We start from the raw sequence: 22,429 nt of genomic DNA, 5'->3' as shown, positions 1-22,429 counted from the left end.
AGTTGCTCCAATATGACTAACACCACTAGTATAACTTTTGAAACTAATTTCTAAAGTCCGCTATCTCTTGTGTTCTTTCTTTCTTGTAGCGCTTGGTCTCGCCCTTTCTCTCTCTGTTCTGAGTAAACACTCTTAGAAAGAAGAAAGACCGAGTAAAAAGCGGAAGAATGAAGAATATATGCAAGAGATGGGAGAGGAGATGAGTGGTGAAAATTGTGAAGGAGAAGAGCTCTATTTATAGGAGAAAATCAAATACTATTCTACCTTCAATTTACAATTATACCCACATTTTACTATTTCACCAACCCTATACTATTTCACCAACCCTATACTATTTCACCAACCCTACACTATTCTACCTTCAATTTACAATTATACCCTCATTTTACTATTTCACCAACCCTATACTATTTCACCAACCCTATACTATTCTACCAACCCTATACTATTCTACCAACCCTATACTATTCTACCTATACTATTCTACCTTCTTATTCTACCATCCTTATACCTACCATTTACTATCCTATTATTTCACCAATTACCATTCTCTAATTACCACTCTCATAAATTTCCCAAGAATTAAAATCCTTAGCTACAATGGATATTAAAATAACATCATTATCAAAATAATCTATTTAAATAGCTTTGAAAATTCTGGGGCACTACATAGTCAATGCAGGGTTGGATGAAAGTGAGAACAACTAAGCCAATAAGTAAAGGGTTACAACAAGGGTCTTTTCAATTTTTAATCCGGATGGAAGAAAGAATAGATGATCCAGTGGGAATGCTTCCAAACAAAAGATTAAAGGCGGCTCATCTAGCTAAAAAATGTGCACGGTAATTTGTACTCCTATAAACTTTGCAAGCTTTCCAGATGTACAAAGAGAGCAAATTTACACTACAAAAATTCAATTTTTTTGTAACGGACCGTTTGTGACGTGTCAAGGCTGTTGACATGTTACTAAAAGTTAGTAACGTGTAATTGGTAACATGTCTGGGGCTTTTCCAAATTGGTCGTAACTACTAGGGATTTAGTAACGTGTCAATTTCTGACACGTTACTAAATGGTAAAGTGTCAGTTTCTGACACGTTACGAAACTTTTAGTAACGTGTCAAAGTTTAGTAACGTGTCAATTTTGACACGTCACCATTTGGTAACGTGTCAAAATTGACACGTTACTAAAGTTTAAAAAATTATTAAAAAAAAAATTCTGGACAAAAATTTGAAAATTTTTTTTTTCAAATTTTTTTTCCGGAATTTTTTTTTTTTTTCAAATAATATTATGGAATTTGATTTTCAAATATCCAAACCCAGCACAGTTGATATCATGGAATCTGATTTTTTTTTTTTTTTTTTCAAATAGTATCATGGAATCAGATTGAATAAACCATCAAATAATATCATAGAACTCAAAATGCCTTGAATCAGTTTCAACAACATATACAAACATCTGCAGATCTGGAGCTCGAGCTCCATTTAGGCCCGATATTCAGCTATCTCCTTTTCAGCCTCTTCTTTGGCTTGTTTCAACCTAGCCATTTTTCTAACAATAGAAAGACGAGCTATATATATTAAACCCCAATATATTAATGCAAAACACAAGCTATATATATATAATGAGGAATATATACCTGAGGAGATGGACGGAGAAATGCCAAACTTGCCGGAAGGAGTTGCCGGAGAGAGAGAAAGAGAGAGAGGAAAAAATGAAATTCCCTCTTCTTCGAAGCCTGTGCTGGGGAGGTAGAAAAAAAATAGGAGGGAAAAAAAGAAAGAAAAAGGGGGGGAAAAAAAAAATTGGAAACCAGCTGGACGCTGGTTCCCAATACCATATTGTAACGTGCGGTTTATTGAACACGTTACCAATTTGGTAACGTGTCATTATGACACGTTACCAATTTCGTAACGTGTCATAATGGCACGTTACCAATTAGTAACGTGCCATTATGACACGTTACCAAGTAGTAACGTGTCATAATGACACGTTACCATTTTGGTAACGTGCCATTATGACATGTTACCAAATTGGTAACGTGTTGTTTATGACACGTCACCAAATGGTGACATGTGGAGTTTTACACGTTACTAAATATTTTAGTAACGTGTCATTAATTGCCACGTTACTAAATGGTAACGTAGCAGATATTAATGAATAGTATACACGTCACTAAAACCCATTTTTGTTGTAGTGTTACTTTACTAATTAATAGAAGCAAAATTCCAATCTTTGAAAAGTGACGGTTGCTAAATGGCAAGAATAATGTTGATTGCCTCTCCTTCCGCAAAAGCGAGTAAATCCCAAGAGAGGAAGCTGTTTGAAGGCTAAAAGAGCAACTTGAGTTTCACCAATAGCAGCATCAGTAGTGGAGAGACATTTGGTTACGGCATGGATAATTTTACCATTAGAGTCACTAAGAACTATAGCTACAACTGAGAAGTCACCCTTAACCGCCACATCGAAGTTAGCCTTGATATTACCTGAAAAAGGCAATGACCAAAGAGAGAAGGATAGAGAATCATTCCAAGCAAGTTTATGACCTTCACTGAGTTGGAAACGTGATGGACAGACAAACTAGGAATGGGCTGGACTTCATCATGCACTAAAGGATTCCTTACAAACCAGATGTGATCCATTGTAATTGATGCTTGAAGTAAACTGCCAAATATCCACCTTAGGTATAGACAAATGTTGTGAGGGTTCAGCAACACCATCACCCATTCAGAAATAGGAATGCTGCTGAAAGCCTCTGAATTAAAAGGCCAATGGGAGCTTCTCCATAAGATTCTAGCCAAAGAACATTCAAGAAAAATGTGCGAGATGGTAGCACCTGCATTGACATCGTTCAAGAGGGCCATAAACACTAGAAATTGCAGGTATTTTCTCAAGACCAATCGAGTAATAACTTAACACTAACTCCATTGAAGATTCTAGTGATACTCAAGCCAATAGACAACCTAATAACCCCAAGTACTTCTCATTGCGAGATTTAAACTTAAATTCTAGCTGCCACTGAGACAACCTAAATGTCAAGTTTGGAAAGCTGTAAAAATTACTATGGTGCGAATTTTCATGCATATTCTTTAGCTAAATGGGTTGTTTTTCACCTCATATTTGAAAACATTCTTAATTGGTCTCTCATTCTCACTTCCATTAGGATAAGAATGAAAAACACCCTTCCTGTAATCCCTTTTGTCATTTAAATAAATAAAAAAAGAACTCCAAGTTGGGGTAGGTATATCAACTTAACAAAGCAAAATATGCTGCAGGGCCCAGTGATTTTGGCTTGACTAATTCTTCTTTTTCTTTTTCTTTTTTCCAACTTCTATTGACTTAGACACAACCGAGGAAATTAGAACGAAAAGAAGCGGCGTTCCTTCGATCTCCAATGTACGTCACAAAGAAGAAATATATATATTGTTGATTTCACGCGCTATCCTGGCTCCACAACGCTTCCTTCTTCTTCTTTTTCTCCTTTATTTTTATTATTATTATTATTATTTAATATTCCAGTGTTCCACCACCCTTCCTATTAACTCGGAAGAGCCCTTAGTGCAGTCCAGTCAACTCCTCAATTTCAAAGTTTACACCAAGCACCTGCTTGTCCATGGCTGCTCAAACCCTTTCACCACCTTCCAAACCTCATTGGAATTATGATGTCTTCTTGAATTTTAGAGGGAAAGATACACGCAAAACCTTCACCGATCACCTCTACACCTCCCTGGTGCATGCTGGAATTCACACCTTCCGAGATGATGACGAGCTTCCTAGAGGGGAGCACATCTCTACCAAACTATTCAAAGCTATTCAAGGATCAAGAGTTTCTATTGTGATTTTCTCCAAAGACTATGCTTCTTCTAGTTGGTGTCTTGATGAGCTTGTGGAGATCTTGCACTGTAAGAATACCATAGGCCAAACTTTTCTTCCCATATTTTTTGATGTGAACCCCTCGGAAGTGCGAAAACAAACTGGGACTTTTGCCGAAGCATTTGGTAGGCATGAAGACCGGTTTCAAGCGGAGATGGAGAGGGTGCACAAGTGGAGAGCTGCTCTTACTGAAGCTGCAAACTATTCCGGTTGGAATCTCCAAAACGTTTCAAACGGGTATTATGTTAAACTCTCTTTGTACGCCTTTCATGCAGTTTTCTTCAGTTTGTCTTTTTCTATTTTCTTTTTTTTTTCTGAAAAAAAAAAAAAAAAAACTAAAGTTGAGCAGAAAAGGATTGACAAAATTTAAACAAAAATTCCTTGAAAACTATTTTAAATCCAAATTTAATCTATGTTTTTGTCAATTATCAAAACAATCTAAAACTAATTTGGTGTGCTTTAATCATTCTCAAAATGCATGGTTTGGTAGTTTGAGAAGATGCTTAGCTAATTAATTATGAGTAATTGTTAAAATATTAATTAAATAATTAAATTTACCTATTCATTTCATTTTAGGCTTTTAGTATAAATAGTGATTTAACATGGCCGTATCAGAATTGGAAGTTATGAGTTTGAACCTTGACTATGTCAATCCACCAAAATTTAATTGAAATATTTCACGTGTCAGGATTTATTTATTAAAATGAATTTGAGCCCACATATGACGAAAAATATTAATTAAATAATTAATTTACCTACTCATTACTTTTATCATAAATTTTAAATAATCCCCATAAAAAAAGTGAAACGAATTTGGATATAGTAGCGGTTTATTTTTGAAATATCAAGGGGAAAGTGGCATAGCTCTTGTTGTAAACAATTACAAATTTATCGACTAGGAGCAAACTGAGTAGTAATAAAAGTTCATCTGAGAGAATAAAAGAGATCGACTGCTCAATTCTTTCATATGAGAATTACCCCGGCCATATCCTTTTTTTTTTTTTTTTTTTTCGAAGAAAGTATTACAGATCGATCATGCCTGTAAGAGTGAGATCTCAAATCTAGAATTATTAAGTGTAGGATAGCCTTTTGGATCAAATTTCATATACTCGAGAGGAATGATATTGCATCATACTTTCCGCAAAACAGTACTTAATGACTTCTTTCCCGAAAAAGAAAAATAAAAGTAATTCTATGACATGTTCTTGGATAGGATAAGAAATTATGTAAGAATATATTTCAATGATATTCTTAATCAATTTTTTTAACTTAATTGTTTACCATTACATAAAAATAATTTGGTTTCTTATTTTTCTTTTCTTGTGCTTATATTCTTGTTGTATTTCTATTTGAACTATAATGATCAGGCATGAATCAAGGTTCATCAAAAAGATTGTTGAAGAAATTTTGTGTAAAGTGAACCAAGCTTGCTTGCATGTTGCCATACACCCCGTAGGAATGGATTCTCGTGTTGTAAAGATGAAATCTTTATTAAATCTTGGAACAAGTGATGTTGGTATTGTGGGCATCTATGGGATGGGTGGAATAGGCAAAACAACAGTAGCAAAAGCTGTTTATAACGAAATATGCCATAGATTTGAAGGAAGCAGCTTTCTTTTAAATATTAAAGAAATTTCAGAGCAACCAAATGGTTTGATTCATTTACAAAAACAACTTCTTTCTGATATGTTGAAAATGAAGAATTGGAAGATTGACAATGTTGATGTAGGAATAAATTTGATTCGGAAAAGATTTTGTCACAAAAAAGTTCTAGTTGTTCTAGATGATGTGGATAACTTGAAACAACTTAATTCATTAGTTGGGAGCTTCGACTTGTTTGGCCCAGGAAGTAAAGTCATTGCAACAACAAGAGATGAACATTTGCTGGCTAAATTAGGAGTAGACAAAAAATATAAGGTTGAAAAACTGAATTGTGAGGAGTCCCTTCAACTTTTTAGTTGGCATGCATTCAAGATGACACATCCAAAAGAAGATTGCCGAAAGCTTTCTATTGATGTAGTGGATTCTGTTGGAGGACTTCCATTAGCTATTGAAGTTTTGGGTTCTTATCTATCAGGAAGAAGTCTTATTGAATGGAAAAGTGCATTGGAAAAATTACAAAAAATTCCTCACAAAGAGATTCAAAAAATACTCAGAATAAGTTTTGATTCACTAGAAGATGATGCATTAAAGGACACATTCCTTGATATAGCATGTTTCTTTATCGGTACAAACAAAGAATATGTCAGCAAAGTACTCGATGGATGTGGTTTCTTTCCAGATATTGGTATCAGCATTCTCATTCAAAGGTCTCTCCTGATAGTTAATGAAAGAAATGAGTTAAGGATGCACGATTTGATTCGCGATATGGGAAGGGAGATTGTTCGCGAAATGGCACCCAGGGATCCAGGAAAACGTAATAGACTGTGGTTTCACAAGGATGTCTTAAATGTGCTTAACAAACATCTGGTAAGAGGCAAATGCATTAATATTATATAAATACATGTACAAACACAAAAACATAATATGCGCAGGTTTTGAAAGTATGTATGCGAGTTTTGTCTTTTTGCCAAACATGGATATAGCTTGAATATTCTATCAACATGACTTAAGATCTTAAATCCAACAATTTTCTAAACAAGCGAACAATTGATACTTAATTATTGTTAAAAAAAAAAAAAAAAAGAGTATGCAATCATATTTAAGCAATCATGTTCATGTTTAAAACACATTATTTTTTTATTATTATTAATTATGGTGAAAATATCTAGGTCACTTCCAATTTGAAGGCATTCTAGCTTCACACAATATGTGAATATGCATTGCTAAAGTAGTTATTTTTGTCAGGGATCAGAAGCAATAGAAGGTCTCATCCTAAATTTACCTGTACCTGAAGATGTACGATTGAAAACTGAAGCATTTGCAAAGATGCAAAATTTGAGATTGCTCCAAATTGATGGTGCATATCTAACAGGATGTTATGAACACCTTTCCAAAGAGTTAAGATGGATTCACTGGCATAAGTGCCCTTTGAAATTTCTACCACCAAATTTTCACCTCGAGAATCTTGTTATCCTTGACATGCAACACAGTAATGTCAAACAAGTTTGGAAGGAGATCAAAGTATATAACAAATCTTACATTACCTTCTATTTTCTTATCAATGTTGAGTGAATAACTTACATGATTTTTATTTTTTCTTTTCTTTTTCTTTTCTTTTTTTCATTTGATTTTGTTTTGGCAGATACTTGACAAGTTAAAAGTCCTTAATCTCAAAGGTTCTAAATGTCTGACCCAATCACCAAACTTCTTACAACTCCCACATTTGGAGATACTCATACTTGAAGGTTGCACGAGCTTGGTTGAGGTACATGAGTCTATTGGACATTTGAAAAAACTTATTCTATTGAATTTACAGGGATGCAAGAACTTGAAGAATCTTCCAGAAAGCATTTCTAACTTAAAATCTTTAGAGACTCTTAACTTGTCTGACTGCCTAAAAATTGACAAGTTACCGAAACAATTGGGAAATATGGTTACTTTAAATGCATTGCTTGTAAATGGAACTGCTATTAAGCAATTACCATACTCCTTTAGTCTTTTAAAGAATCTCAAAACTGTATCATTATCGGGATGTAAAGGGCAATCCTCAAAATCTTGGATGTCATGGTTTTTGTCGTGGATATCACCAAAATGTACGAAACCCATAAGTTTGTTACCAACTTCTGTTTCTAGATTATGTTCTTTGAAAGAACTGGATCTCAGTGGTTGTAATTTGGTTGAAGATGAGATTCCTATTGATCTTGGGAGTTTATCTTCACTCAAATATTTGAATTTATCAAGAAACAATTTCCGTACATTGCCTCATTGCATCGGCCGACTTCGTCAATTAGAAGTACTTTCGTTGAAAGAGTGTACGAGTCTCGAATCAATTTTAGAACTTCCCGCAAGTTTAGGAAGCTTGTATGCAAGAGGCTGCTCATCATTGCAGAGACTCCCAGATGTACCGAATCAGGAAAGTTTATGGGAAAATTTTTTCTTGGAAAGTTGTAACAGTTTAGCATATGATTTCAGGAAGAATCTTCTCCAGGTACTCTCTCTTTCCCCCCCTCTCTCTCTCTCTGTGCCGAACCATTTTATGATGTAAACTTTTTTCTCTTTCGAAACAGGGCCTGTCCAAGTGTGGTGAGCAAGAAGAAATTGAGATACCTGGTGGTGAGGTTCCAAATTGGTTCAACCATAAGAAAATTGGATCTTCGATATCTTTGCATATACCTTCTCTTCAAAATGGTCAAATCAAGGGGTTGCTTTTTGGTGCTGGTTTTGAACCCAATCAAGAAACACCCCACGAGCGCATGGCAATCTCTCTTTACATTAACAGCCGCCTTTGGTTAATAGACACTTTCTTCGTTGATCAATTTCATAAAGATTATCCTTCACTTGTTGAAGGTAAAATGGCAAGTGGAATGGAAATACAGATGAACTGCGGGGGTGGGAAATACTTTGAAGTGAAGGAGGGTGGAATTCATGTACTAGTTGATGAGCCAAATGCAATGGATTCTGATACTTGTACAGATTGTACAATGGATGAATATATGGCATCTGCCAACGCCAAGAGAGGTCGTGATGACAATGAGGCCGGACCAAGCAATGATTGGTCTAGTGATGATCAATTAAACTGCCCTAAAAGATTAAAGATGAAGGATCTTAACTCGGATCAAGCGCAAGAATGAAAGGACTACTTGTTAATATGCTTATTCAAATTTGAATTTTGCGTGTATATATATATATATATCCTCCTACATCTTATTTATTCAACCGCCTTTGTTCTAACCCTCCATGTATAAGGAGATCAAAAATATCGCTTTTATTCTTGTTGAAATGTTTGATGTATATATATAGCTTCTTGAATTTATAGCAACTCTGGGGAAATACAGAATGCGGTCACAAATGTTTCATCAGAAACCAAAACTAAGACCACAAATTTGTTCATAAATATGTTTCAAAAGAGATATATAGTTGCACTATATGTGAAAAGTATTTTTCAGAATTTTAAAAGTAAAAGTACATTTTCTAACTTATAATGACCTTGACAAAGAAAAAATATATATACATGAATCCATTCCATCAAGGAGTCCAGTACAAAGATTAAAAATCCCTAATGAAGTTTTATTTATTTTGTTCTCAAACACTACAATTGGAGTAAAGTTTTTCTTCAAATTATATTAGAAAAAAAAAAGTCATTCAACTTAATCTACTAAATAGACGTCTATTTTGGGTATGAAAGCACTGAACACGACGCCCACCCACAAGTCATTTTTTATTTTGATTCTTTAGCTTTTTTGGGGTTCTCTCATCTAGGTTTAGCTTAGTGATTTTTGCATTAATTATTGGATTTTTGTGGGTTGTTCAATCTATAAGATCTCATGTAATTTTCACGGTGCGAGAGTGATTTATAATTAACAGACTTAAAGGAAGAGGGGGAGAAACTAAAGAACCAAAACCGAAAACCAATTAGTATGTCTTAAATGAATTGATCTTACTTAAACAGGAAAAATATATACTTTGAAACTAGTTACCTAATTTCTTCATGTGTGCAATATATATGCAGTGATGAGCGTTTTTGGTAGAGTATACTGGTATATCACTCAAACTCATGGATGGGAGAATAGCTAGTTGATTAGTTTATCTTTTTTTGGGTCTTATCTTATGACGAAATAGAGCTTTTCTTAAATTTCCGAACCTAAAACTAAAATCATGGGGTTTTGGTTTAATATATATATTATTAGGCTGATTTAACTCGAGTTAGGTTAAACCAGAGAAATGCGGATTGTTTACACATAATTTGCTATTCCGTAGCATTATTCAACTTCTATCAACTTAGACAAAAACAAGGAAATTAGAACAAAAAATTTCTGTCAAGACTCACAGAAACAATACTATATTCTTCATTTTATTTATTTTTTTGAACTTCTATCGACCTAAACAAAAACAAGGAAATAAAAACAAAAAAATTTCTGTCAAGACTCACAGAAACAATACTATATATATATATTCTTATTCTTTTTTTTTTTTTTTTTTTTTAACTTCTATCGACTTAGACAAAAACAAGGAAATAAGAACAAAAAGAAGCGGCATTCCTTCGATCTCTCCGATGTACGTCAAAAAGAAGAAATATATATTGTTGATTTCACGCGCTATGCTGGCTCTACCACCCTTCTTTCGTCTTTTTTAATTCTTTTTTTCCCCCTTTTTTTCGTGTAAGCTCCAGTGTTCCACCGCCCTTCCTTTTCTTTTTTCTATTTTAATATAAGTTCCACCACCCTTCCTTTTTCTTTTGTATAATTTCCAGTTCCACCAACCCTCCTATTTACTCAGAAGAGCCTCCATTGTGCAATCCAGTCAATACCTCAATTTCAAGTTTACAACAAGCACACGTAAGAAATTTTATTTAAGGTACGTCTTTTATATTACATATATTATTGTGATTATATATATATATATATATATATATATATATATATAATTACGGTGTTTTGTAATTTATTTCAATTAAAGCTTATTATGTGAAATCAAATATTCTGAATTAAATTGTTGATTTAATTCTTGTAAAAACAAATATTTGAATTCATTATTAATTTTATTTTGTGGAATCAAATAATCTGTACTGATTATTTATTTGATTTTTATTTCTTGATGGGCAGAATAATTAAGGTAACAGCTCTAATTGAGAGTCTCTGACCTACCTATAAATAAGACCTGTGTATTCCATCAATTAGCACTTACTAGTAGGCATAGGTTAGAAGAACATCTCAATACTTTTTAGTTTTCTAGTTTTGGTTGTTGTGATTGTTCTTCAACCTGCTTGAGCAAAGCAATGACCGGAGGTACTTATATATTAAATTATTTCCGCTGCTAGTTTTATTGTTAATTAGCATTTAATATATATAAAATTCTTACATGTGGTATCAGAGCCTTCTCTAGGCCATATTTACTCAGTCTAATTTTAAATATGCCTGCTGTAAAATTTTATTTTTGTTTCAATAATATTTATTTTGTTTATTTAATTACTGAAACAAAATATGGTGGGTAGCATGAAACGCACAACCAACAAAATATGCGTGTATCTGAATGTTTAGTTTTGGTCCATTTGGATACACTGATCTGTTTGTTTGTTTGTTTTTTTTTTTTTTTTTTTTTGGAGACTTGACCAAATTGCCCTTGTCCTTGTACGAGAACCCTTGGACCAAAATCACAGTGAGTTCATGCATAAGGTGAGCCGTCGGCGGAGCTCACACTGATCTGTTCCCACCATAATCGGAGCTCACCGGCTCCCCACAGCAGCAGTGTTGGCCGCATAAGGTGAGCACCAGCAGCCCGATGAGGACTGCCTGTGGCTCAAAGCAGTGGCAACCCTGTACGGGCTGCCCATGGGTAACCCTGTACAGCCGATTGAGTTACCCCTTGAGAATTATTTTATTTTTTAAAACTTATAAGATAAATGATAATTTAACAGTCTAAGACTAACGAATGCGGTGTTAGATGATCCTTGACGTGGTGTGCAGACAGTGTGGGGGCAATCCTATCTAATTGCCTAATGTAACACTTCTTTACTATTTTTGGTCTATTTATGGAAAATTGGTTGTTGTATTTGATAGGAATGCGAAATACAATGAATAAATTCGTTAGATGGAAGGAATTAATGTAGTTGTGATAAACGGATCCGGCTTCTATGAAGTAATGGCCCACTATCACGCACATAGATGGAATGGGATTCTTTCCAGTCCATTATGGACTGAAAAATATCCAATTAATAGTCAAAATCTCTCTAGAGAGATCCTAAGACCATAAATGAGACATATGTCTCGTGTATATATATATATATATATATATATATTAAATTTAATTAAAAAACAAAATAATTTTAAAAATAATAAAAAATTAAGGGATGGCCGGACCACCCCATGGCCCTTAGGGGTGGTCCGGCCACCCCCAAGGGCCAAATCACAAAAACAAAAATTTTTGATTTGGCCGTTGGGGGTGACTTGGGCAACCCAGACCAGCCCTTGGGGGTGAATCGGCCACCCCTAATGGCCAACTTTTTTTTTTTTCTTTTTTTTAAGATTTGGCCATTGGGGGTGGCCGAAGCCTCCCCCAGGCCTAACTGAGGTGGCCAACCAACCCTTAAGTTTTTATTATTTATTTTGTTAATATGACAGATGTCCCATTTATGGCTTCTCGATCTCTCTAGAGGGATCCTTATCTTTAACTGAATATTCTCTAGTCCAAAATGGACTGGAGAGAATCTGGATCCCACATAGATGTAGTTATCCAAAACTGCACCGTTTGGATAAAAACAGTGCAGTTTTGAGATAATGTTTTGAAGATCAATTTATCGCATAGATGCAGTTATAAGTGAAAAAATAGGATTTTTTTTTTTAAAAAAAAAAAAAAAAAAAAAAAAGAGTGGGGTGGCTAGATATGGGGGTAGCCGAACCACCCCTATGGCCCTTGGGGGTGGATCGGCCACCCAAAAAAGGTCAAAAGAAAAAAAAATATATATATATATAGGGTTTGGTTTTTGGGGGTAGCCAGACCAATCTCAAGGGCCATGGAGGTAGTTTCAACCACCCCATACGGTCGGTCTGGGGTGGCCGGACAACCCCCATGGCCAATAGGGTGGTTCGGCTACCCCCAAAAACAAAACCCTATTTGTTTTTTTCTTTTGGCCTTTTGAGGGTGGCCAATCCACCCCAAGGGCCATGGGGGTGGCTCGCCTCCCCCTCAATACCGGCCATGGACGGTGATTCTAGCCACCCCATTTTGGCTAAGAGGCTAACCCTTTGCTTTTTTTATTTTTTATTTATTTTATTGTTTTAATGTTTTTAAATTTGTAATTATTAGTTTTTTCTTTTTTTTAAAAAAAAAAAAAAGTTAAGTAGTCTTTTATTATTATTTTTTAAATCCTATTTTTTCACCTATAACTGCATCTACACGATAAATTGATCTTCAAAACATTATCTCAAAACTGCACCGTGCAGTTTTGGATAACTGCATCCATGCGGTAGTGGACCGCTACCGCATAGAAGCCAGATTTGTGATAAACTGGGTTAAATGACTTATAAAATAAAAAAAATAAAAATAAAAATAAAAAGTTATATGGGCTAAATTCTAGGATGGCCCAACCTCTATTTACAAAGAACACTAAAACTGACTTAAATGCACAAAATTGGCATATAACAAATTGAACAGACTTTTCCTCCAATGAGAGTGAGATCTCAAATCTAGAATTATTAAGTGTAGGATAGCCTTTTGTATCAAATTTCATACACTCGACATGAATGATATTGTAATCATACTTTCCGTGAAACACTTACTTAATGACTTCTTTTTCGAAAAGGAAAAATAAAAATTATTCTATGCCATGTTACTAGATAGGATAAGAAATTATATAAAAATATATTTAAATGATATTCTTAGATATAACTTAATTTTTTACAATTACATAAAAATAATTTGGTTTCTTATTTTTCTTTTCTTGTGCTTATATTCTTGAACTATAATGATCAGGTTTGAATAAAGGTTAATTCAGAAGACCGTTGAAGAAATTTTGTGTAAAGTGAACCCAGCTTACTTGCATGTTATCAAACACCTTGTAGGAATAGATTCTCACGTTGAGGTGATGAAAGTTTTATTAAATCTTAGATCAAGTGATGTTCATGGTGTGGGCATATATGGGCTTGGTGGAATAGGTAAAACAACAATAGCAAAAGCCGTCTATAATGAAATATACCATGAATTTGAAGGAAGCAGCTTTCTTTTTAATATTAAAGAAACTTCAGAACAACCAAATGGTTTGATTCATTTACAAGAGCAACTTCTTTCTGATATCTTGAAAATGAAGGATTGGAAGATTGTCAATGTTGATGGAGGAATAAATTTGATTATGAAAAGATTTCGTATCAAAAAAGTTCTTGTTGTTCTTGATGATGTGGATCACTTGAAACAACTTCATTCATTAGTTGGAAACTTCAAATTGTTTGGCCAAGGAAGTAGACTCATTGTTACAACAAGAGATGAACATGTTTTGACTGAACTAGGAGTAAATGAAAAACATAAGGTTGAAGAAATGCATCATGAGGAGTCCCTTCAACTTTTTCATTGGCATGCATTCAGGATGGCCAATCCAACAGAAGATTACAAAAAGCTTTCACTTGATGTAGTGGATTATGCTGGAGGACTTCCATTAGCTGTTGAAGTTTTGGGTTCTTATCTATCAGGAAGAAGTATTATTGAATGAAAAAGTGCATTGAAAAATTACAAAAAATTCCTCACAAAGAGATTCAAAAAATACTTAGAATAAGTTTTGATTCACTAGAAGATTATGAACGGAAGGACATATTCCTTAACATAGCATGTTTCTTTATTAGTACAGACAAAGAATATGTCAATAAATTTCTCGATGGTTGTGGTTTTTCCGTTTTTCTCCAGATATTGGTATTAGCATTCTCATTGAAAGGTCCCTCCTGGGAGTTAATGAAAGAAATGAGTTGATGATGCATGATTTGATTCGCGATATGCGAAGGGAGATTGTTTCTCGAAATGGCACCCAGGGATCCAAGAAAACGTAGTAGATTGTGGTGTCGCGATGATGTCTTCAATGTGCTTAACAAACATCTGGTAAGTGGCAAATGCATTAATATTATATAAATACTTGTAGAAACACATAATCATAATATGCACATTACTTTTTTTTTAAAAAAAAAAAAAAAATTAGCTATGGTGAAAATATCTAGGTCACCTCCAATTTGAAGGTGTTCTAGCTTCACACAAGTGTGAATATGCATTGCTAACCTAGCAATGTTGCCAAGGATCAAAAACAATAGAGGGTCTCAACCTAAATCTATCTGCACTTGAAGATGTAGAGTTGAAAATCGAAGCATTTGCAAATATGAAAAATTTGAGATTTCTCCAAATTGATGGTGCATATCTTACAGGATCCTATGAACGCCTTTCCAAAGAGTTAAGATGGCTTTACTGGCATAAGTGCCCTTTGGAATTTCTACCACCAAATTTTCATCTCGAGAACGTTGTTATCCTCTACATACAGCACAATAATGTCAAACAAGTTCGGAAGGATATCAAAGTATAACAAATCTCACATTACCTTTTGTTTTGTTATCAACTTTGCATGAATAACTTAAATGGATTTTTTTTTTTTTTTTTCATTTGATTCTGTTTTGGCAAATACTCAACAAGTTAAAAGTTCTTAATCTCAAAGGTTCTAAATGTCTCACCCGAACACCAAACTTCTTACAACTCCCACATTTGGAGATACTGATGCTTGAAGGTTGCACAAGCTTGATTGAGGTACATGAGTCTATTGGACATTTGAAAAAACTTGTTTTATTGAATTTACAAGGATGCAAGAACTTAAAGAATCTTCCATAAAGCATTTTTAACTTAGGATCTTTAGAAACTCTTAACTTGTCTAACTGCATAAAAATTGGCAAGTTACCCAAACAATTGGAAAATATGGTTGCTTTAAAGGAGCTACTTGCAAATGGAATTGCTATTAAGCAACTACTATACTCCTTTGGTCTTTTGAAGAACCTCAAAACTCTATCATTATCGGGATGTAAAGGGCAATTCTCAAGATCATGGATGTTACGGTTCGTGTCGTGGATATCACCAAAATTCACAAAACCCATATATGTGCTACCAACTTCTGTTTATGGATTGTATTATTTAAGAGAACTGGATTTCAGTGGTTGTAATTTGTTTGAAGATGGAATTCCTTTTGATTTTGGGAGTTTACCTTCACTCCAACATTTGGATTTATCAATAAACAATTTCCGTACACTGCCTCGTTGCATCAGTCGACTTATTCAATTATCTAAACTTTATGTATATGAGTGTGCGAGTCTCGACTCAATTTTAGAACTTCCTGCAAGTTTAGGAGCCTTGTCTGCAGGAGGCTGCTCAACACTGCAAAGACTCCCAGATGGGCCGAGTCAGGGAAGTTTATGGGCACATTTTTACATGGAAAGTTGTGGCAGTCTACCATATGATCTCAAGATGAGTCTTATCCGGGTTCTCTCTCTCTCTCTCTCTCTCTCTCTCTCTCATTTTATGATGTGAACTTTTCTCTCTTTCGAAACAGTACGTGTCCGGGTGTGATAGTTACCATGATGACATTTATTTACCTGGTTGTGAGGTTCCAAATTGGTTCAGCCATAAGAGAATTGGATGTTCGATATCCTTGCATATACCTTCTTTTCCAATGGGTCAAATCAAGGGGTTGCTTTTTTTTGCTGGTTTTGCACCCATGCAAGGAACACCGCACGAGATCCCAAAAATCACTTTGTACATTAACAACAGCTATTGGTCATATAAACGTTTCGGCGATGGTCAATTTCGTAAAGATTATCCTTCCTGGAGAACCTATTGGCCCTATTCATGGATGCAAGGTATAATAGCAAGTGGAATGGAAATAAAGATGGAGTGCGAGGGTGGGGAATACTTTGAAGCGAAGGAGTGTGGAATTCATGTAATAGTTGATGATGACCCAAATGCAATAGATGAATACATGGATTCTGTTACTTGTCGTGATCATGACAATGAGGCCGAACCCAGCAATGATTGGTCTACTGATGATCAGATAAAAGATGAAGGATCTTGATGACTCGGATCAAGCGCAAGAATGAAAGGTGGAGGACTTGTTAATATGTTTATTCAAAATTGAATTTTTTGTTGATCTTATTTATTCAACCGCCTTTGTTCAAACCCTCCATATATAAGGAGATCAAAAATATCGCTTTTATTCTTGTTGAAATGTTTGAAGTATCTATATAGCTACTTGAATTTATAGCAACTTTGGAGAAATACGGTCAAGTATGTTTCATCAGAAACCAAAACTAAGACCACAAATTTGTTCGTAAATATGTTTCACAACAGATAGGTCTTGTTTGGCAAACGCCTAATTAGGTCATTTTTTTTCAACTCCCCAACATTCTTACTAATTATATCACATTAATAACTATTTAAATAAAAAAAACTCACTATAAAACAAACTATTTTTAATTTTTCATACAAAAAATTCAAAATTTTTATCTATTTTATATCACATTAATCATTTTTTTTTCCTTTTTTGATGTTGGGAACCTCTCTAAGGCAGAGCCCTTCGGATCCACCCCTGTAAAGTAAACCCCGTTTCCGTGCACTGCACCTTCAAAAGTTTTCTTACACGAAACTAGTTAAATCACTTGCTTTTCACCATGGGGTGTGGCCACAAGGGATTGTTTAAACCCATGAGGTGTTGAACCTTGAACCTTGAAGGGATGATACCTCAAGAACAAGGCCTCCACCACTTGGGCCAACCACTTAGGGTTACATCAATCATATTTAACCAAATCTTTTGCCAAACAAAGCTTAAAGGAAACATGATAGACCAACTAAGCTTCACCAAACCCTACTTATAGTTGCACTATATGTGAAAAGTATTTTTCAGAATTTGAAAAGAGAAATTTTATGGGTTTGTGGTTAATCTTTGTGATCTTTGGCGTTGAGTGTAGTCATCTTTTATGGTGTTTGGTAGTTTCTCTGTTATAGGATTGGTTGGTGGCTTTGGGTGCCTGGAAGAGGTGATGATGTAGTCATTTTTTATGGTGCCTTTTTACAACCGATATAGTAAAAAGGCATGCAATCACATTATTAGCACTTATAATCATGTCTACATCACATTAATGTTTTCTTTTTCTTTTCTTTTTTTTTTAATTATTGCAAATATCTAGGCCTACGCAACATCAGAATGTGTTACTAATCCAATTTTCTATTTCTCCAAGGATCAGAAGCAGCGGAGGGTCTCATTCTAAATCTATCTCTACTTGAAGATGTACATTTTAAAACCGAAGCATTTGCAAAGATGAAAAATTTGAGATTGCTACAAATTAATGGTGTAAATCTCTTAGGAAACTATAAACATCTTTCTGATGGGCTAAGATGGCTTTGTTGGCATAAGTGTCCTCTAAAATTTCTACCAACAAATTTTCATTTAGAAAGTCTTGTCATCCTTGACATGCAAAATAGTAATGTCAAACAAGTCTGGAAGGAGATCAAAGTATAATAAATTTTACATTTCCTTATATTTCTATATTATTTTCAAATGTATAAGTCAAAATTTTCTTTTCTTTTATTTTAACGATTTTTGTTTTGACAGATACTCAACAAGTTGAAAGTCCTTAATCTCTGCAATTCCAAATATCTCACCACAACACTAAACTTCTTACAAGTCCCAATTCTGGAGATGCTAATACTTGAAGGTTGTACAAATTTGGTTGACCTTCACGAGTCCATTGAAAATCTAGAAAGACTTGTTTTGCTGAATTTAGAAGGATGCTAGAACTTAAGGAATCTTCCAAGAAGTACTTATAACTTAAAATCTCTTGAAACTCTAAAATTGTTTGGTTGTTTAAAACTTAATATGCTACCAGAGCAATTAGGGAATATGATGGCTCTAACGGAATTGCATGTAGAGAGAACTGCTATTATGCAACTCCCTACCTCCTTTGGTCATTTGAAGAATCTCAAAATTGTGTCATTATTTGGATGTAAATGACAATCTTCAAAATCTTGATTATCACGGTTCTGATCGTGGATATCCCCAAAAAGCTCCATTAATCCAACGCATTTGCTCTCGGCTTCCATTTCTGGACTATGCTCTTTGAGAAGACTAGTTCTCAACGAGTGCAATCTGTTTGAAGATGGGATTCCAATTGATCTTGAGAGTTTATCTTCACTTGAGGAGCTGGATTTAGGAAGAAACAGTTTCCTTAATCTACCTCTTTGCATCAGCCGCCTTCCTAAATTAACTACATTGTGGTTGACTAAGTGCACGAGTCTTCAATCAATTTCAGAACTCCCCGCAAGTTTAACGAGCTTGCATGCAACTGACTGCACATCAATAGAAACACTCTCAATTCCGTCAAACCTGAAACGACCTCCTATATGGTTCCTTACTAACTGTCAGAAATTGGTTGAGATTCAGGGCTTGGAGAGTTTGGAATTTGGACCATTAATTCACATGGAACAGTGCAACAATCTAGCATATGATTGTAAGAGGAGTCTTCTTCAGGTTTCTCTCTCTCTCACTCTTTGTGTGTGCATTTTTATGATATGAACACTTTTTTTTTTCTTTCTTTTTTCTTTTTTTTTGTAGTGTTTGTGCAAGTGTGATGAGGTTCGTGCTATTTTCCTTCCTGGTACGTAGTGAGGTTCCAAATTGGTTCAGTCATCAGGGAATTGGATGCTATATCCTTTGAGGTACCTTCACTTTCAGAAGGTGAAATCCGGGGGCTGCTCGTTTGCGCTGTTTATGCAGCCAAGAAAGAATCCAATGCGATAACTTCTCCTTTCATGAAAATCAGTAATAAAAGTAGAGGCCACGAAGATATTTTGAGGCCAACATTCGCTGTCATCCCTATAACCTTTGAAGATCATTCCTGTGTCTGCCATATACCACTTAAAAGATATGAATTTGAGATGGAAAGTGGAGAGGAAATGGAGGTGTACATCATATCTCAGGAAGACATTGAAGTGAAGAAGTGTGGACTTCATCTACTATTTGATGACTCAAATTTAAGAGATGATGGATATGTAAGTATATATGGATATGGTGTCTGCTAAGAGAGATCGAGATGACAATGAGGCTGCAGGACCAAGCAATGATTGTTCCAATGATGAAGAAAAGTGCCCTAAAAGGTCCAGGATGGAGTCCGAAGCACAAGAATGAAAGGACTTTAACTGAAATGAACAAGTGCATTGCATGTGTAGCCCATGAGGACTTCACCACATGCAAGTCATGTCTACAAATTAAGGTCATGGAAGGAGATGGAAGGAATAGAATAATCAATTAATTGATAACCTTCGTGTCTTGACATGGTCTCTTGATTCACTTCAAAAAAGAAAAAAAGAAAAAAGACATGGTCTGTTAATTGTACTACATACTTTTGGCTACTCTTGATTCACTTCATCAGTACTTTTCTTAGAATATATATTGAACTCTTTCGAAATTATTTTAAGAAATTATGATAAACTTCAAATCGTGTTTATGTCAAGCTTAAAGACCGTCTGTTTTTAAGACATGTTTCGAACTAAAATTATGAGTTTAGTATATTACTTTAAAACCTGGTCTGAGTGTCAAAAATATTAGGGGTTTTTTTTTTATTTTTAACATGTCCGAACATGAGGAAAATAAGGAGAGAGATTCGAACTAGTGACATCAAGTACTTCATGAAACATGATTATTGGTTCCATCCAATAAAGCTACTTATTTGGGAAAAAACATTAGTGTGCTAAGGCATGCTTAAACTCTTCAAGACCATGGGTTTTTAAGACATGTTTGGAACTGAAATAATGAGTTTAAACTCCTCATTTTCTCATATTAAATAAATAAATAAATATAAATAAACTTGAAAATCTGCTTCACTTAATCTAATCACGCCTTTTGGGAGGATAATAGGGACCCATACTCTTGGGTGGCAAGAACGATAAAATTTAGAGAAATACAAGATATTATATTTTTATTTATAGAAATAACCTTAACCAATCTTAAAAGAGATAGAAATATAGAAAAAATTTGTATCATTTGCTATATTTGTGCTTGATGGTAAGATATTTTTGATTTTTGCTCAGCGTCTCACCAACCCCCTCCCCACACACGCGTTCCCCCTGCCTAAACACAGATTTTCTCCCACCCCCCACCCCCCCACCACCCTGCGCTAGCCCCTGGGCCGCTGGGACAGTCCACAGCCACGGCCGCCGAGAACGTGAACGTGTGGTCCGAAACGGCGTCGTTGCTTCCGCTTTTGGGTGCATTCGTGGCCAATTCCTTTCTGGGCCGCCCCCCCCCCCCCCCCCCTGCGCTAGCCCCTGGGTCGCTGGGACAGTCCACAGCCACGGCCGCCGAGAACGTGAACGTGTGGTCCGAAACAGCGTCGTTGCTTCCACTTTTGGGTGCATTCGTGGCCAATTCTTTTCTGGGCCGCTACCGCACTATTGTCATTGCTTCTCTTATCTACATTCTGGTTCACCTCTCTCTCTCTCTCTCTCTCTCTCTCTCACGTTGCTGCTACACAGAAAAATTGAAAATTCCTCTGCTAATCTATCTTTGAATTGAAAAACAGGGACTATTCTTGTTGACTCTGTCGGCTATGCTTCCGTCTCTAAGCACTTCTTCTGACTACTTAGACACCAAAATCGTACTGGGTTCTTCAAATTAGGTCCAAGAAATCCTATTCTTTGTATCTCTGTATATAATTGCTGTTGGGCAGGGCGGACACAAGCCTTGTGTTAAGGCTTTTGGGGCGGATCAGTTTGATGGGCAAGATCCAGACGAGTGCAGATGCAAAAGCTCATTCTTCAATTGGTGGAACTTTGGTGTTGTTGCGGGCGGCACAGTAACAATAATGATGATGAGCTATATACAAGAAAACCTTATCTGGGGTCTAGGATTTGGAATCCCCTGTATTGTGATTGTCTTTGCTTTGGGTGTCTTTTTGCTTGGTACTGGGACATATCGGTATAGTGTCAAAGGGAAGGGGAAAAGCCCATTTGTGAGAATTGGTCGTGTGTTTGTTGCTGCACTGGGAAACTGGCGGACCAAACCTTCGACTGTAGCTACTGAAGAGGAAGTTGGTAGGGCCCTCCCGCACCATAGCTTTGAACAATTCAAGAGAACGATTCAACGACAACGATAAACAAAAAGGAAAAAAGAAATAAAGGGTAATAGTGTAATTTCACATTAGGAGAAAGACTTGAACAGTATCTAGGCTGAGCCATGCCTTTTGCCAAACACCACCTAAGAGGGAATGGCACAAGTGTACGTTAAAGAGAAGAAATACCGTTGATTTCACGCGCTTTGCGGGCCCCACCACCCTTCCTATTAACTCAGAAGAGCCAGGCCCCTTGGATCCCTTGTGCAGTCCAGTCAACCTCAATTTCAAGATCACAACAGCTATGTTTGCCAAGAGAAGGGCTGGCACTGTAGCTGGAACGGCACTTTTCAGCTACAGTGCCATCTGATATGTACAGTGTTTAAAATTGACTTTGTAATATTAATTTTTTTTTTTTTTTAAAACCAACATATTAAAATTGTTGCACGCTGCCAAAAATTACTACACGCTGCACATTAAAAATTTTTTTTTTTAAGTTAAAAAAAAAAAAAAAAAAAAAAAAAAAAAAAAAAGAGGAGAACGATGGGGTGGTTCTAGCCACCCCTTGGCCAAAATGGGGTGGCTGGACCACCCCATTTTTGGCCAAGGGGGTGGCTGGAGCCACCCCCAGGCCGATCTGGGTGTGGTCGAACCACCCCCATGGCCAAGGGGGTGGTCCGGCCACCCCCTTGGCCAAAAAAAAAAAAAAGGGGCTGGTGTGGGGTGGCCGAAACTATCCCAACCCCTTGGGGGTGGTCCGGCCACTCTCAAATGCACTCGTTCCCTTTTTTTTTTTTTTTTTTTTGGCCAAGGGGGTTGCCACCCCCTTGGCCATGGGGGTGGTCGAAC

General features: G+C 35.7%; 1 protein-coding gene and 3 pseudogenes across 1 annotated transcript; all 4 read left to right on the top strand.

Moving 5' to 3' along the window:
- The first annotated feature begins 3,609 nt into the window (after positions 1-3,609).
- LOC148586583 (TMV resistance protein N-like) lies at positions 3,610-8,602 on the top strand. The gene is made up of 6 exons (XM_088515698.1): positions 3,610-4,106; positions 5,237-6,338; positions 6,717-6,992; positions 7,114-7,236; positions 7,288-7,959; positions 8,039-8,602. The coding sequence occupies exons 1-6, from the start codon at positions 3,610-3,612 to the stop codon at positions 8,600-8,602; spliced, it is 3,234 nt and encodes a 1,077-aa protein (XP_088371824.1).
- Positions 8,603-13,551: 4,949 nt separating this feature from the next.
- LOC148586582 (disease resistance protein RPV1 pseudogene) lies at positions 13,552-14,169 on the top strand (annotated as a pseudogene).
- A 302-nt stretch (positions 14,170-14,471) lies between these two features.
- On the top strand, positions 14,472-16,551 carry LOC148586581 (disease resistance protein RPS4B-like; annotated as a pseudogene).
- Positions 16,552-18,375: 1,824 nt separating this feature from the next.
- Positions 18,376-19,553, top strand: LOC148586580 (disease resistance-like protein DSC1; annotated as a pseudogene).
- Positions 19,554-22,429: the final 2,876 nt, after the last annotated feature.

Source organism: Corylus avellana, chromosome 4, assembly GCF_965113065.1.
Source record: "Corylus avellana chromosome 4, dhCorAvel1.hap1.2, whole genome shotgun sequence".
Lineage (NCBI taxonomy): Eukaryota > Viridiplantae > Streptophyta > Magnoliopsida > Fagales > Betulaceae > Corylus > Corylus avellana.
The sequence above is the reverse complement of the archived record's forward strand: the minus strand, read 5'-3'. Positions and strand labels throughout refer to the sequence as shown.

Coding starts and splice junctions, on each gene's coding strand:
- LOC148586583 (XM_088515698.1), top strand. CDS start 3,610: ATGGCTGCTCAAACCCTTTCACCACCTTCCAAACCTCATTGGAATTAT. Junction 6,993..7,113: donor AAGTTTGGAAGGAGATCAAA/GTATATAACAAA, acceptor TTGTTTTGGCAG/ATACTTGACAAGTTAAAAGT. Junction 7,237..7,287: donor GTTGCACGAGCTTGGTTGAG/GTACATGAGTCT, acceptor TTGAATTTACAG/GGATGCAAGAACTTGAAGAA.